The sequence below is a fragment of the Rhea pennata genome, chromosome 1, assembly GCF_028389875.1.
Source record: "Rhea pennata isolate bPtePen1 chromosome 1, bPtePen1.pri, whole genome shotgun sequence".
Taxonomy (NCBI): Eukaryota; Metazoa; Chordata; class Aves; order Rheiformes; family Rheidae; genus Rhea; species Rhea pennata.
Genome location: NC_084663.1, coordinates 144967024 through 144982287, shown reverse-complemented (window position 1 = coordinate 144982287; position 15264 = coordinate 144967024). Strand labels below are relative to the sequence as shown.

The following is a 15264-nucleotide window of genomic DNA, read 5'->3' as shown; positions in this document are numbered from 1 at the left end:
ATTCAATGTCAGCAGAAAGATTCATGGTATAAATATCCCTGCCTTAAGGGAAAGGCATAGAAGGCAACATTTTGCCACTTTCTAAAACAATTATTTGAAATGCAATATAACATTACTAAAGATGATTATCTTAAATAGCAGGTGATTAAAAGTAATGTTATATGGCTTCCAAGATAAGTTAATGCCTGTAATGGTTCACTTTTGCCCCTACAGTGTGTTCACTCAAAAAGCTAAGAAATACAAAGTAGGGAATATTTTTTGGCTTTTGTCTGGAAAAGGCAGCCCCAAATTCTATGAATAAATTCCACCAGTTGACGTCATTTTTTTCTACATGTAAATAGCAGTGCAAAGAGAGAGAGCGGAGAGAGAGACTGAAAGAGATTAGATTATGTTCTGTGGATAAATTATTTGATTAATTCATTCCCCTCTTTGATCTAGAAAATGTAAAAGCCAGTCCTGGATCTTGCAAAGTTATTTGTTATTCATCATCAAAGAATTTGAATGAACAATTTTCAGTGTTTTAATTGTCTATGAGATTTCCTCTTCAATAACCTCACTGCTTGCTGCTCTTACAAAAAGAAATGGACATTGAACCAACTAGTTTGAAGTAGCCTTCCAATAATGCAAGGGTAAACATATCATTACTGTATGACATGAACAAGACTGTATTTGAAACTTATATTTTTATACCTCAGAAACCTGGGGAAGAGCTAAGGTAGAGGAAACAGTAAAGTCCATAGGAAGAAGGGAAACAGCATTTGTACAAATGTTGGCCAGAGGATCCAGAAGAGATCACGGGGGTTAAAGTAGCTACTTGACTTCTACAGTCTGGTTTTGGAAATAATCTCCCGGATCAAAATATTGCCAATGAGAACGGGAGATGGAAAGGTGTAGCACTGTACATAGAAAAGATTTCTTTCTGAATCATATAGAATACAAAAGGTCTCTTATACCTACATAATTAATTACAGCTACCAGTGGATGTTTTCCAGCCTTTACCTGTTAGGATAGGTCTGATATAAGATTATTTTTATACATCCCCAGGAAACTTTGGAAGGGGAAATCAGACCACATCTGACAATCTGTGAGCCTCTCAGAGTCAAATTTAACAAGTATATCATTGTTACTCGCTTAATAAATTTGGACTTTTTGTCTTGATCAGAAAATGTAGGCATACACATATAAATGGGCTGAGGCTCTCTAAATCTGGGACTAGAGTCAGCTGGGATTAATAGAAAGCAGAGCACAGTGGAAAGCCAGCATAAAGATCATTTTTATGTGCCCGTGAGCCTCACTCCCGTAATATTTTAGGTACAGAAAAACACTTGTTACATGAGTAAAGTACAGAGATCAAGTCATGAGCCACTAAAGAACTAATATGCCAGGTAAAACATGACAAACCAGGCTGCTACTGTGGCTGTTGAGACCAAAGTTGCTAGATATCAACAGGTTGCCCTGGAAACAACTTTTCAGTGTGGAAAAGCCTTTGCAGTTTTGGAACATTTGCTGTTTCCCACCAGGAAACAACCAAGAATTCTGTACCCTGAAGAAGATACCATCATCTGATTTCCCCAGTTTTATCAGCGTGCTCAAGACTAACACGACTGTGAATATCTAATGTCAAGAAATTTACACCGATCAAGTCAAGAAAGCGAGGCACAAACCCACATTAGTTTTCCTTCCTGAATCCTTGTTAGTCACCTTTAACAGCAGCATAATACGACCATACAGAATTACAGCCCTGCTCTAACCAGGAGCACCTCTGGCCAATCTTTTGTCCCTGATGTCTCCTCTCTCTCACTACAGTTCTCATCTCCACCATTTTTTCCTCTTTAGATTGTTGCATCAAATCTCCCTCCAAGTATCCCCCTTGCATTTTCTCTGTCTTGGCTGTTTATTCCTTTTTACCCTTGCTCTTGCTGAAGGAAGACATCTTTTGAGGCCCCAGAAACAAGCTGAGTGGCTCTTTTCCCTGTTTGTGTTCATTAGAAATGTATGTGTGTTCTAGCACCTTGTTAAAATTTTAAGACATCATGGCTCTCTACTCCTTTGCCTTAGGTAGGATAGAAACTGAACAGCAGCATTCAATTAAGCTAATTTAATGTTCTATTGCCTGTCAAACAAAAAAAAAAATCAACATATTATGCAAGGCACGACAGCATATTGTGCTTGACAGTCTTTCACAAATTCACCAAATACAGCTCAAATTAGTCTTAAAAGGCAATAGAGGGTAGAAAATGGACATCTGGAAATTAGTTTTACACTAAGTATTGAAAATACTGCTCTTATTATTATAGAAAAGACAGCATTCTGTGAAAAGTGGAGCCTGGATGACAGCATCTTTTAGAACTGACAATCTCATCTAGTCCTTAGAATAGCAAGCAGCACCATCCAGTGGCAATTTTTTACTGTTAAGCTCTTAATTAAGGCTAATTTACAGGCTACCATTCAAATTATAAGTCCTGTAACATCTGAGAGAAGATATTTCTCTTTGAAGCATACATATGATATGCACACACTTACATATATAAAGAGCAGAGACAGACTTCTTCCAAAATAAATTAAACAATTAGAAAGGCAATAAGGGGCATAAAATCAGCATTCATATTTGATTAATACTACCATTATCAAAAACATTCTCACAACATGTCAAGCTAGGATCATGCTGAGGATTTTCGTTGTTGCTCCACTGTATTTTTTTTTTGAATTTAAACTTTTTCTGTTTTTGTCTTTGCTTCCTTTACACTTCCAGAGTTGCAGTTACAAGCAGCTAAAAGATGGCTGTAATTTATCTGGCTGGTGCTGGCTCCTCTTGGCTGGCAGTGCCTCTGCTCTACCCAAGTGGTGGGAATCCTGGCACCTCATCTGTACTGATCCACTGTTCCTCATATGAGGAGCAACATGTAATGCTCCTTTAGAGCATTAAAGTCATTTTGAGTCTCTCCAAATGCATAAAGGTCTTGTCACCCTCCCCAAACCAAAGAAAGGTGAGGGATGACTATAAGCACCAATTAGTAAGCTTAATTACTAGCTCAGTTCCAGGCTTTTCTGGGGGGATGGGGGGGGGGGGCCTCCACAACTCTGTAGGAGAACATCTGTGGCACATTTTTAGGAATAATTCATTCTGGGGAACAGGACAGATAGATTTGTCCTTTGTTTGTCTCCCTTCTCTCTACACAGTCCTCCAGCACCTATCTCAGCAGGCTTTGCCACCTCCGCACATGCCTTGATGGCATTCCTCACATTCACTCTCAGATTCATCCTCCCTCAGAAGGCAGAAGGAACAGAATTTAACAGAAAGAATACTTTCAAGATAGATTTTTCTCCTGAATTTCGTATTTTAGGTTGCATCATGCTGGCTTCGGACTTTGTACAACTGATGGAGTCCAGAAGCTAGATGCTGCGATGCCTGCCTAGGGCTGGGGAGTTCAGTCTCTGGGCTCTGGCTCTAGCTCTTGGTTCCACAACAGGTGATGGAGATAACAAGACGGTCTCTTCTGTTCTGCGACCAGGAGGAGCAGTCTCTTAAGGAAGGAAAAGCACACACTAGCTCTGGCTCAGGAAAGCACTGCTGGAAGCTGGCCAGCACGCTCCGGGACACTGGCTTTCCAGATGTGCCCTAATCTTGCCCTCTGTTGCTCCTTCCCACCACTAGACTGGAGGGTGGAGAAGGGTGATCTTTTGGCTGTCCCTGTGAAGTACGGCTCAGACTCTTCATCAAAGAGAGTACACGGTTTGTACTGATAACCTGCCCCTAATTTTCTGCTAGCAGCTAAAGCTCTGTTTTAATTCCTCTTCACAATTTTTCCATCATAGCGCGATTGGAAATAAAAGCAGCAGGAATATGTTCTTTCCTGCAAAGGCCGGGAGAGCAGATGCTACAATTTTCTTTTTCACACTGTCTTTTCCAATAAAGGCTATGGATTTTCTTCTGTCCATTTGCTACCAATCTTTTGCTAGAATAAACGTGGAGGTGGGAACACTCCAATCCACCCTCTCCTCTGTCTATATTTAAGCAAAGATCAATATGAGAATGGATGGGAAGTGAGAAACCATGTCAGCATGGCTGACAGTAAACTGATCACTGCTTTCTACAACTTTACCCATTCGAAAAATTCTTCCTCAAAATCAGCCTGTTGCAATCACTCAGTATTACGTTTTGTATACCAGCGAATATTGTCTTTTGTTTTCCCGTTCCCTCTCTGCTGCATAATTTTTCCTGTGCAAATAAATAGTGACACTACTGGAAATAAGCAAAAAGTGGACTGCCTGAGTGTAGACTGTAGTAATAGCAAACATCATATTTCATTTGCAAAAATACTTCCTGCAAGGATACATTGGCTCAGCAAGCCCATAGTGCAAGACAAATGGTCAGAATAAACCACATACTATAATCTGTAAAAATCTTACTGTATGTAACTAATTTCTGATAGTTAGAGGCTATTAAAAATCACTCCACTTTGAGTTAAAGAAATTAAACTTAAGGGATGCTTATTCATAATTTAAAATAGTTAATAATGAAAATGTAATATGGAAAGAAAGTGACACTCTCCATTTTCATTAAAGTAATAAAAATTGTGATTATAAGCCTATACTTAACAAAGTAAAAAGCCAGAGCTTTTAAGGCCAGATCTTGCACTTTTACATGTCTGTATTTCTCCTTAAAACACTAATATATAAATGTTATTCAAGATTTCATATCATTAAAAGTCATTTGAAAGATTCTGCAAGATCTTTTTTAGGGTTACTTAAAGGACGGGATGTGAAATTAAATGATAGCTCCTTTGATAAAACAAGTCCTATGGAGACTCTCACAGAATTTCAAATACCTGCTGATATTATTTTTTGGCCATTTGATATGCTATTGGTATCCAATATCTTTTTTATTTAATAAAATGATTGTTATTCTGCATTTTATTTCTAATTAGAGAAAATCTTCTGTAAAATATTTTTAAAAGACAATTACTTTCATATTTGTTTCTTCTGGCATATTTAAGTACTATAAACAGTTAACACTCCATTTTAATCCACAATAGCAAACAGCTGCATTACTAAAGGAAAATTTTGCCCAAGGGCACACAATTAATAATTCATTCAAGTTACTGATCTCTTTTTTTAAAAAATAATAAACACTTAATTACACATATCTCCTTATATATTTTTATTTGATATAGCTCCAGTGTAGCCACATATACACAGTTAATAAATGCTAATAAAAACTTTATTAATTCAACAAACTCTCCTATATATTGATAGATATTTATAATATTGACAAATATTTTAAGATGTGGATACATTTATTTTTAAGATAACCAGCATATTATCCCATTAGCCATGTACATATATAAAGGAAAAGTGGGAGAAGTCAAAGATATATTAATATATTGCAAAATGGAAATAAAAAGATTTTATCCATGCCACTTTTCCTTGATTATGTTGTTGACCAGAAACAATCATATACCACTGTTCACTGAATTTGAGTGAATAGGGTGTGAATAATTGTTTTAGTTACATACATAGAAAAGGGCTTTGCTGTAAAAGAATGGAAATCAAAGAAGGCACAGAAAACATATTTTTCTGCTCCATGCATCTTCATTCTTTCAGATGGGACTTCAACCAGTAAGTTTTCCAAGATTTTTTGTTAAATTTTTTTTTTCAAATTCTCAGTCAATAGAGGCAACACATTTCGAGTATTAAGACTAAAAAGAGTCTATCTTGAAATATACTGTGAACTAATTCAGTATATCAAATCAACATCAGTGCAAAATTCTCAGCATCTGCACCTTACACCGGATATTTCCATAGACCAATGTCAAACCATATTTATAGCCCATCTTGTCTACATTCCTGAGTAATCTGGAAGAGTTAGATGCTAGAGCTGAGATCAATAAAGGTAAATCTGACACATGCCTTTCTTTTTTAAACATACACTTCATTTAATTTTCTGTGCCATGAACAGTACAAAATCAAATACTTCATTACTTTCAACAAGTCTATAAAATAGCATATCCTGCTAGTTTAATTCAGAAGATATTACAAAAAAAGGGGTGGGGGGTTCCCCTTTCTTTTCCATGATGATAGGAGGGAATAGAGGACTATAAAGATGTAACAGATCAATATTTGAAGAAAAAAAAATCAATTTCAGGAGAATCAATGGCAAGCTACTGAAGGAAAGAATGGGTACATGAAAAAAAAGAAAAAACAGATTTCAAACAGAAAAGACAAATAAGAGGTGTTACTACCTAAAGATAGTTAACAGCAATATACCAAGACTTTTAGAGTGAGAATAAGAGAGAGAACTAAGGCAACAGGCATATTTATGTTAAGCATATGAAAGAAATTATTAGGAAATAAAGAGGAAAAGGGGAAATATCTGTCACAGGAAAGATATTTGTATTTTATGCTATATATGACATGTAATCACTGATTGCCATCTTAAAAAAAAATAAAACTTAAAGCAAATGCCTGAAGAAACTAGATTCAATGGCTAAACTTATCTTCTGAAGAACAGAACGTCCTGAGACGGTAAGACTTCTGCCACCCACGAGGATTGGTACTTGACATGCATTGTGCTCCTAGAAATTTCATGTCGACATACATGTAAACGGCTGCTTCAGGGCAGAATTTGCCCTGTATCTTTACATTGGTATGAGTGTGGAGGAGAAGATATTTTGCAACAAATGTATTTCATTTTTCAGTCCAAATCTCTTACTTCATCAGTGCATGTCCCATAATTTGTTCCCGTGTCTGCGGGAGGCAAAAACTCTTGCAGCTTGCTCTACTGCCTGTGCTCACTGAGGTAGCGAAGGGCACACGGAGAATGGGAGGGAAGGATTAACAGATGAAGAGTACAGGCTTGCAGAGGTTAGAGGCACAAGATCTGGGGTTCCTGTTCGGGGTAAAGGTCTGTGCAGGAGGAGCGAAAGGCGTGCCTTGGGACAGCTCTTGTGAGCTGTAAGAGACAAAACGCTTCCCCTTTCTCCATTGCTAGAAGACAACGCAAACACACAGCTCTAAAACTTGCTTGGATGTCCACACTGTCTGACGCTGGCCCTGAATTGCTAATGACAGTGGGTAAAATAGAAAAATATAAAAGACCTACAAAAGAGGAGCAGCAGCACAGAAAATGAAAATCCATGAGAGAGCAGTCCTGCAGCAGCACCAGCTGCTGCATTTTCATTGATTCTTTCACAGCAACAGTAAACCAATAAGCTATTTTAAAGCTTAAAAAAAAAAAAGAAAAAAAAGAAAATACATGCTTTCCTTGGTTTTACCCTTTAGTTTCAAACCTACAGTTCCCTAGGCATGTGAATTGCTCCAGAGAGGTTTTCTATGATGCAAACATGAAACATCAGGCATTGCATACATTAAAAACCTGATATTTTTGCAATTGCTAAAGGATTGCATCTTTTTTTGAAAATAAAAGCTGCATTAAAAAGTATTAAGATTATTTTGATGTTCTGCTGCATGGCCACATACATTTAAATCAAAATCCAATCCAATCCCCCTTCACACTTAATATTTTATCTCTTTGCCCATTTATAAGGTACATAGAGTGTTTTAGCCTCATAAATAAGTCACCAATCCTGAACCATGTAATCTAAATGTCTAAAGCATCTGTCATGTTGCATGCATCTATTATTGACGTTTGATTAGGAGGTGTTCGACTGTCTTACTTACCATTTCAGAAGGTAACAGAATGAAAAGCTTAAAGTACGCATGGGATACAGAAGAATAATGAGCATGCTAGATGTACTTATTATGAAGCATCTTATAGATCTGAGTCATTTTTGAAGTATCTTATAGACCTGAGTCATTTCTCTGCTTCATACTAGTGTAAATCAGATGCAATTCAACTGAGACAATTTATTGAGACTGTGTGCACTCAAGTGATTAAGAAAAAGAGGTGGGCCACTCTATCTCCTCCTTATTTTAAGATAATCAGATAGTAAATGCTTTCAGTACAAAGATGTCTGTTAGAGCCTTGTGCTATTTCTGACGTGTTTTCCCCTTTCAGTGAGGCATTTTAGTTGGGTATGATACCTCAAGGCTTTGGAATGAAGTTGCAATATATGTTTAAAGTTCATTGTCCCTTGACTGCTTCATGTTAACTCATAATCCATTTCCTCTTTAAGGAATAAATGAGGAGAACTTCTAAATGTCATTCATATTAGAAAGCGTGTTCAGTTTAACCTTTCAAAAAGTACACTAAATTTATAGTTTGCTTTTGAGGTGTCACACAAAAAGGAAAAACCAAAGCATTTTTTTATATATATATTTGTCAGCTAATTTAATTAGTTTTTAGATTTTCCCCACCTTTTTAAACCAAGATTTATTTTTACTCTCACTGCCAAGCTATAATCTTATTAAAAATACAAAAATACTAAGAGGTCCTAACAGAAAAACACTCAAGACATGTTCTAATGTTATTAGAACTTGCCAGAATCAGTTACAATGCAGGACAGTTTCCTCAAGCATATATGAGAATTTTGTTCCTGCTATTAGCAGCACTGATGGTACAGCAAGGATTCAGACAGAGTATATTAAAGTCCCAGGATGATACCATTCCCTGTTGCATTTACAGTGAGGGGGGGAAATAAAATTAAGGCACAAAACATGACTTACTTCCAGTATGATCAGGACATAGACACCTACTAAGATGACGGATGCAATTGTTACTTGTGCCTCTATACTTGCATGCAGGTATTGATACTTCACAGAGAGAGGAACGCTCCCAGGCTCCGGCAGCAAAGCTTGAATGTTTATGAAGATGGTGCCTCTGCAGAAAGAAAGGGAAATTTTGCTTCCTTATGAAATGCAATACCATTAGTTTTATTTATGCACTAATTCTATTTTAAATATATATACGTATAGGTGTTTGTCTTATATTTTTTAAATTGCAAGCAACTTTTTCAAATATTTTAACTCTATCTCTCTAGATAGCATTCTCTAGAATATAACTCAAGTACAAACTAGTCTTGGAAATACATTTAAAAATCAAGAGAAGAGTCATGATTTCCTGCCCCTCTGAAGAAAGCAGTGATAGATGCGTTTTAAAGTATTTTCTTTTTTCATTGCAGTTGCACTTATGTAAACTACTATTTTGATGTATCATTTTCTAGCCTGTTAGCCAACCTGTTTAGTATCTCAAAGGTTCTAGTAGTGATAATTTGCTGATTTCTTCTTGAACTTAAGGGTAGTGACCAGTTGTATACAACCTGCAATAGAGTAAAATATGGTAATATTAACAAAAAATATTGAAAGTTATATCTGACTCTGTTCTTTCTGGGGGCTGGGGTTACCTCTTTTTTTTTTTTTCCTATCTCCTATGTATTCCACACATACCATCTTCAACCCCTTCCACCTGAGTAGGTGTGTCAGAGGCATGCAGGTGCAGTCACTGGTGCCTGCACAGCTCCCTGAACAGCACTACAAACTGTATAGCCTTTAGCCCAAGTCTCCTCCGGGCTCTGTCTGGTGCCCCCATGGCCTTAAGATATTTCATCTTAAATTCAAATTGCTTGGGGAAAAAAAAGGGAGTTAAAGCCCATTAGAGTGATGCTTTTATAGCACAATGGTGAAGACATAGACATCTACTAAGATTACTTGTTACTTGTGCCTCTGTATACTTCCTCCATAAGAAAGTTGTTGCAAAAAACCATCAACTATAAAAGCAGCTTTAGGAGAAATAAAACCATTAAGTGTGACACCTCTGGAAAGAAAGAATGCACCAAGATGTGAAAATGTATTTTAGTGAGTGCAAAAAGGCACTTCACACTTGTTTTTTCCTTTCAAAAAAGACTTTTGAAACTTTGTCAGCTTTGAACACAAGAACCTCTAAGCTAAGTGTGAGGCCAGAGGCTTAACAAAATTTTGATACAGAAAGCTAAAGAGAGTTTATAAATAGGAAAGAAAATGCAGCTTGTTATCCTACTGCTGTTTCTAAAGCTGACGCTGATATACATGTCATATCAGGGAAAAGCATGATCTGCTAACCCATCCAATGGTGATGGAGATACGAGTGCTAAAACACATCTCAGAAAGAAAAAAAAGAAAATTCAAAGACCATCACCTGCTGCTGGTGTCTCCTTCTGGATCCAGAATCTTCAGTCTGGCTGATTTGTACCACAATGTATTCCTCTGTTTGCTGATCGGCTACACCTGCTACAAACGGGCCTCCTATATCTAACTTCATCAGGGCAGAATCATGAAAATCTGTAAGATTCATAGCTGTCAATAAAGTTGTTAAGGTATAAACTTCCAGTAAAATGAGCACAGCACTGCACAAATTCTAGGAAAAAAGCAAACAAAAAAAAAAAAGAAATTAATCAACTTGCATTGAAAACACATTACTCACTTAAAATGCTTAGATTTATTCAAAGAACAAAATAGATATTTTTTTCCTCATCAACTGCCACTATTTTAACCTGACTTCATAGAATCATAGAATCAGTAAGGTTGGAAGGGACCTCTGGAGATCATCTAGTCCAACCTCCCTGCTCAAGCAGGGTCACCTAGAGCATGTCAGACAGGGTTGCATCCAGGCGGGCCTTGAAGATCTCCAGAGAAGGAGACTCCACAACCTCTCTGGGCAACCTGGTCCAGTGCTCCGTCCTAAGAAAACAGGACGTATAGCACCACATTGAATACATCCATCCCTTCCTAATGACTTTCGAGATCACTCACAGTTTCAGCTGACACTGTAGATGCTCCAAAACAGTTTAAGAAAATCCACAGAGATACAGAAAAGTAAGGCTCTTTACATGCCTGTACTAGATGAAAGGCTGTAGCATTACCTCAACCACTTAAACATCACAGACTTCGTACAGGGGAAAACATTGTGGAAGCTGCAGGTACAGGAAAAACTAAGTCAGAATCAATGGCCTATTCATGCTAGACAAATTTCCTTTTGGTCAAGATTTCCCTCATTCATGAGTTTTTTAACATCTAAAAGGCTCATATTCAAGCTTTTAGTACTCATGATCTTTTTCTCCCCCAGTCGTCTTCTTTTTTTTTTTTTTTTTTTTTTTTTTTTTTTTCCTCTCCCAGATATCTGTCATGAGGTATGGTCAATCTACATTCCTAGTAAAATTTAATTAAAAAGGCAGGCTACCGTGATACTATGATACACAAATCTGTTGGAAGCCTGGCTCCATTAGCTCCAATACCTCAAGGATTATTTAAACATAGCAGTGCTGGGAGTCCATTTCTGCCATGGCTGAGAAAGAAGCATCTGTGTGGGTCTGGGGAAAAGGGAAAGCCCGAGTTTTAACCCCTTCATGATTGCTCTGTTGCTATAACAGAATGACTCTGCAATTCTTTTGTTTTTGTCTGTGACCAGATAGAAAACTAAGGCATCATCAACAAAAAACTTTTCCTAAGACAGGAAAGAAAAGACTTGACTTCACACATATATGTGCTGTTGAAATCATGCAACATAAGCACATCCTGAGTGTCCTAAGGGCAGCTTACATTTAACAACTTACATTTATCTGAGCGTACTACAAAGAGCAAATTTTTTGGAAAAAATGTAGAAGATTATACATCTAATAGAAGCTTCTGGGAAAGAAGCTTCATTTCCCATAGAATTCAGAGATTTTAACAGGAGATGAAAAAACACAGTACAGTTAGATGGGACCCAGTACAGTGCTGTATCCTGCCTCCCGGTGAGCACCAGTAAGGCCATCGCTGGCAGACCAGGCCCCTGCTCTTCTCTGGTGGGGAGCGCTTGGTGGCATCATGCAGAGCTCCTTCAGCTTCGTTGTTGCATCTTTCTGCATCCCTAGCAGGAAAAGCACACCTGCACAAGAGATGTCTCACCCACTCCCACCCAAAATACATCCTAGCAGATCTAGCAGCACGAGACTCGCCCATGCATTGCAAAGCAGTGTAAATGCTGTCCTGCTTCATACGGCGAGCAGGGCCACCACCGGCACGGCCACCCTGATGCCATTCATAAACCCTCAAGCATCTGTTTGTTTAAAAGAATTGCACAGGAAAGGATTTAAAAAAAATGATGCAATACATCAAGAGAACAATTCCAATCAAGAGAATTTACACACAGGCCATAGCAACTGTAAATATAAATTACAACAGTTTCTGATGGTTTTAAGTGTGACTTGGCATCACAGTTTTTCCATGTCCTAATACAGTGATATTAGTCTCCACTGGAACTACATCTGCAGCTTTAACTAGAGACATTAATTATACCTTTTAAAGCCTGCTGACCTGAAGTCATTAACCCAATGATTTGGGACACTTCTGACAGTCTGCATTTTATTAGGACCATAGTCAATAATTTATGTCTACAAAAGCTTCAGGTGCATATAATTATGGCAGCTCCCTTTTAAGCAATAATTTTAAAATAAATCCTATAATTACCCAGATGACACATTCAGAAGCTATTACAAAGGATGCTTAAAATTGAAGGGGAAAAAATGAAACCTCATTTTGAAGAATAGTGGTTCTTTCCTGCTTTTCTTATAAAGATGAAGATACTTTAGACGTTTTTTTCCATTCCTTTCCATGTACTTATGAAACTGGTAGAAAGAGCCCTAGCAAAAAAAGAAAAAAAAAAAAAAGAAAAAAAAAAGATCTCCTTTGACTGCAAGTGAAACTGAACATCATTCAAAGGTCTAGACTGAGGTACTAAGAGCTGAAATCCCCTCAGAGTTATCTTTCCCCAAACAATATTTAGAGACTCTGTCACTATTCCATTGCTATACTGCAGCAGATCACTGCCTTTAGGAAAGGCAGAATCAAACTAAACCAGGGGAAAACTTCAGCCACACTTATATAAATCAAAATGAGATTTTTTACCAAGCTGTTCTTCAGAATACTTTTGATCTACCTTATCTCGGTTTTATATTTCACTTAAATTGTCAGAATGTGGTTCTCTAATCTTCTTTATTTTATTCTCTATTCTTCTCTATTTTAATCATTCAAATGTGACTTTAACTTATGGTAAAACTATATTTTTACTTCTAATATTGCCTCTTACTCTTCAGTTTAACCATACTCGGATTTTTGGTCTTTCCAGAACCTTTTTTTACAATGTTGCCTCCAACATGTGCAGAAAAAATCTCCCTGACAAGATTTACAGCCAGAATTGTCATTTTTCATTACATTTCAGTTAAGCTCCCTCATTTTTATATAGTTTCATTCTTGAAATTACATTATTGCTGTGAATTATTTTGCTCCTATCAAGGGATCTGGGTTTCTGTATGCTTTGTGCAAGATTACACAGTGGCTTTCTATATTTACATCTGGAACCAGTTCAGGTCCACAGCTCAGAACTAAACTAAGAGTTGCTTTTCCCCATCTGGGTTTTCTGACTTGCGGCTTCTAGGAGGTTTTGAAGAATGTCTGAGAGTCATCTCATATCACTTTTTTGTAGCTTATGCAGTTAACATGAGGGAAGGGTTAAACATTTAAATTGGCATTCATTCATCTAAAATTCTGTGCTGCGGACATCTGTATCTGAGTTAGTTACTCTGCTTCCTTTAAAATCAGTGAAAAGAGGGTGAAAAGGGTCTCAGAATCTGCTCTTAGACCACTACATTAAGATCAAAGTTATTATTCATTAAGTGCACCTATTCTCTCTATTAACTATAAAGATAACCTAGGATGACTAACTCAGGGATAGCTGAAATGAGTCACACCCTAAATACTGAGTCCCTGCTTCACCTCCATCATGGTATTTCTTTAGTGTATGAAGTACTAAAACTGAAATGCCATGATTGACGGAGACACTCTGTCACACTTCCATGCAGATGGCTGACTTCATGTTTTCTTTAACATCTGCTGGTATCACCTACTCTCCCTTCTATGAGACGTGCTTTGAGATTCCTGTGTCCACTGATTGTCTTTCACCGAGTTTCCAAGGTGCTTATTATACCACTGATACTGACTCACGACCAGGTCAGTCATGCTAGTTTCTGAAAGTTTCTAACATTTTAAAGGAGATAAATACATTTGACCCCTATCTCAGTATTTACTTTCATTTATTGTCCTCAATTGAAATTATTTCTACACTATCATCTTTGAAGTTTTCTCTTTTAATCTTATAGATTTCTGTCCCATCCTTATCCTGAGGGTGTTTTTGTATTGTCCCTTCACAACACATGTTCTTCTGTACTTGCTAGTTTTCACATCTGAAGAATGCTTTACAGCTTTCTTTTTTCCTTTTAAAGCATTAGTAGTCTGGTTCCACTTGAACCCACCCTTACTCTAAGTCCCTCCATTGCAGCAGTTTCCTGAGTTCTTAATAAATCCTTCTATCCTATAGCATTTTCTCAGCCAGGTCTTCAGATTCTGCTTCATTGGCTGCCTCTACATATGGTCCCAGTCCTCACCTATCTACTTAGTAGCTTGAACACTGCCTGCAGGAAAAAATGCTTAGTACACTTCCAACAGCATTGACAAATATTAAAGATTTTTAAATGTGTTCCACAGTGAAAACTGACTGAGGAGTATCTGACAGTAGAGGACTACGGTAACAAAATAGAATAAATTCAAAGAGATTAGAGAAGTAGTTTCATTCATTCGATTACTTTATGCTCCCTGGGAGAAGAACCTAACTTTTCAGGGCATCCACAGAGCTGGAAAAAATATATTAGATTCTGAGTATATTCTCTGCATCGCAGTCTCTTTTTTCTATATATATTTCTGGTTCAGGAACTGGGAAATATGATTTTTCAGTACCACTGATTGTTCTGGCATTATGATTACAAGCTTTCCTAGTGACCTTTTGTTACTCCATAATTAGCCCATTTGCACTGATCATTCAAACTCATGCAACTTCAATTAGAAATTTGATAATAAGGTCAGCACATTTAGCCATCTTATGTCTTCTTGGTCTATAGCCTCCCCTGTCACTGTCTATATATGGAATTGTTCTAAAAAGTTCCACTGAATTCAAATAAAATGAAAAAAAATTTAGAATTTAAATTTTAATATATTAATAAAATTGCAATACATCTACTTTCTGAATTTGCATTCTGAATTCTGGACTGAACATCATGAAATGCCTCTGAGCTGCTGAGGAGGGAGGTAAGTCCCTGAAAATAGGCACTGACTGATCATCATGATATCTCACGTCAACTGATTTAGACTAACTAGGGTTGTCATCAGTGGCGCGGAGTCTAGTTGGAGGCCTGTGGATAGTGGAGTTCCCCAGGACTCAGTACTGGCTCCCATCCTGTTCAACTTACTCAATGACCTGGATGAAGGAACAGAGTGCCTCCTCAGCAAGTTTGCCAATAA

At 37.3% G+C, this 15264-nt stretch overlaps 1 protein-coding gene across 1 annotated transcript in view; it reads right to left on the bottom strand.

The window, feature by feature from the left end:
• Window positions 1–15264, bottom strand: part of OCA2 (OCA2 melanosomal transmembrane protein) — a 181611-nt gene that overhangs the window by 130651 nt on the left and 35696 nt on the right. The window contains exons 6-8 of the mRNA XM_062574955.1: window positions 10073–10230; window positions 9136–9218; window positions 8626–8779 (exon numbers count right to left, since the gene is read on the bottom strand). Of these exons, the coding sequence (XP_062430939.1) occupies window positions 8626–8779; window positions 9136–9218; window positions 10073–10230 (395 nt within the window). The remainder of the gene's footprint in view (window positions 1–8625; window positions 8780–9135; window positions 9219–10072; window positions 10231–15264) is intronic.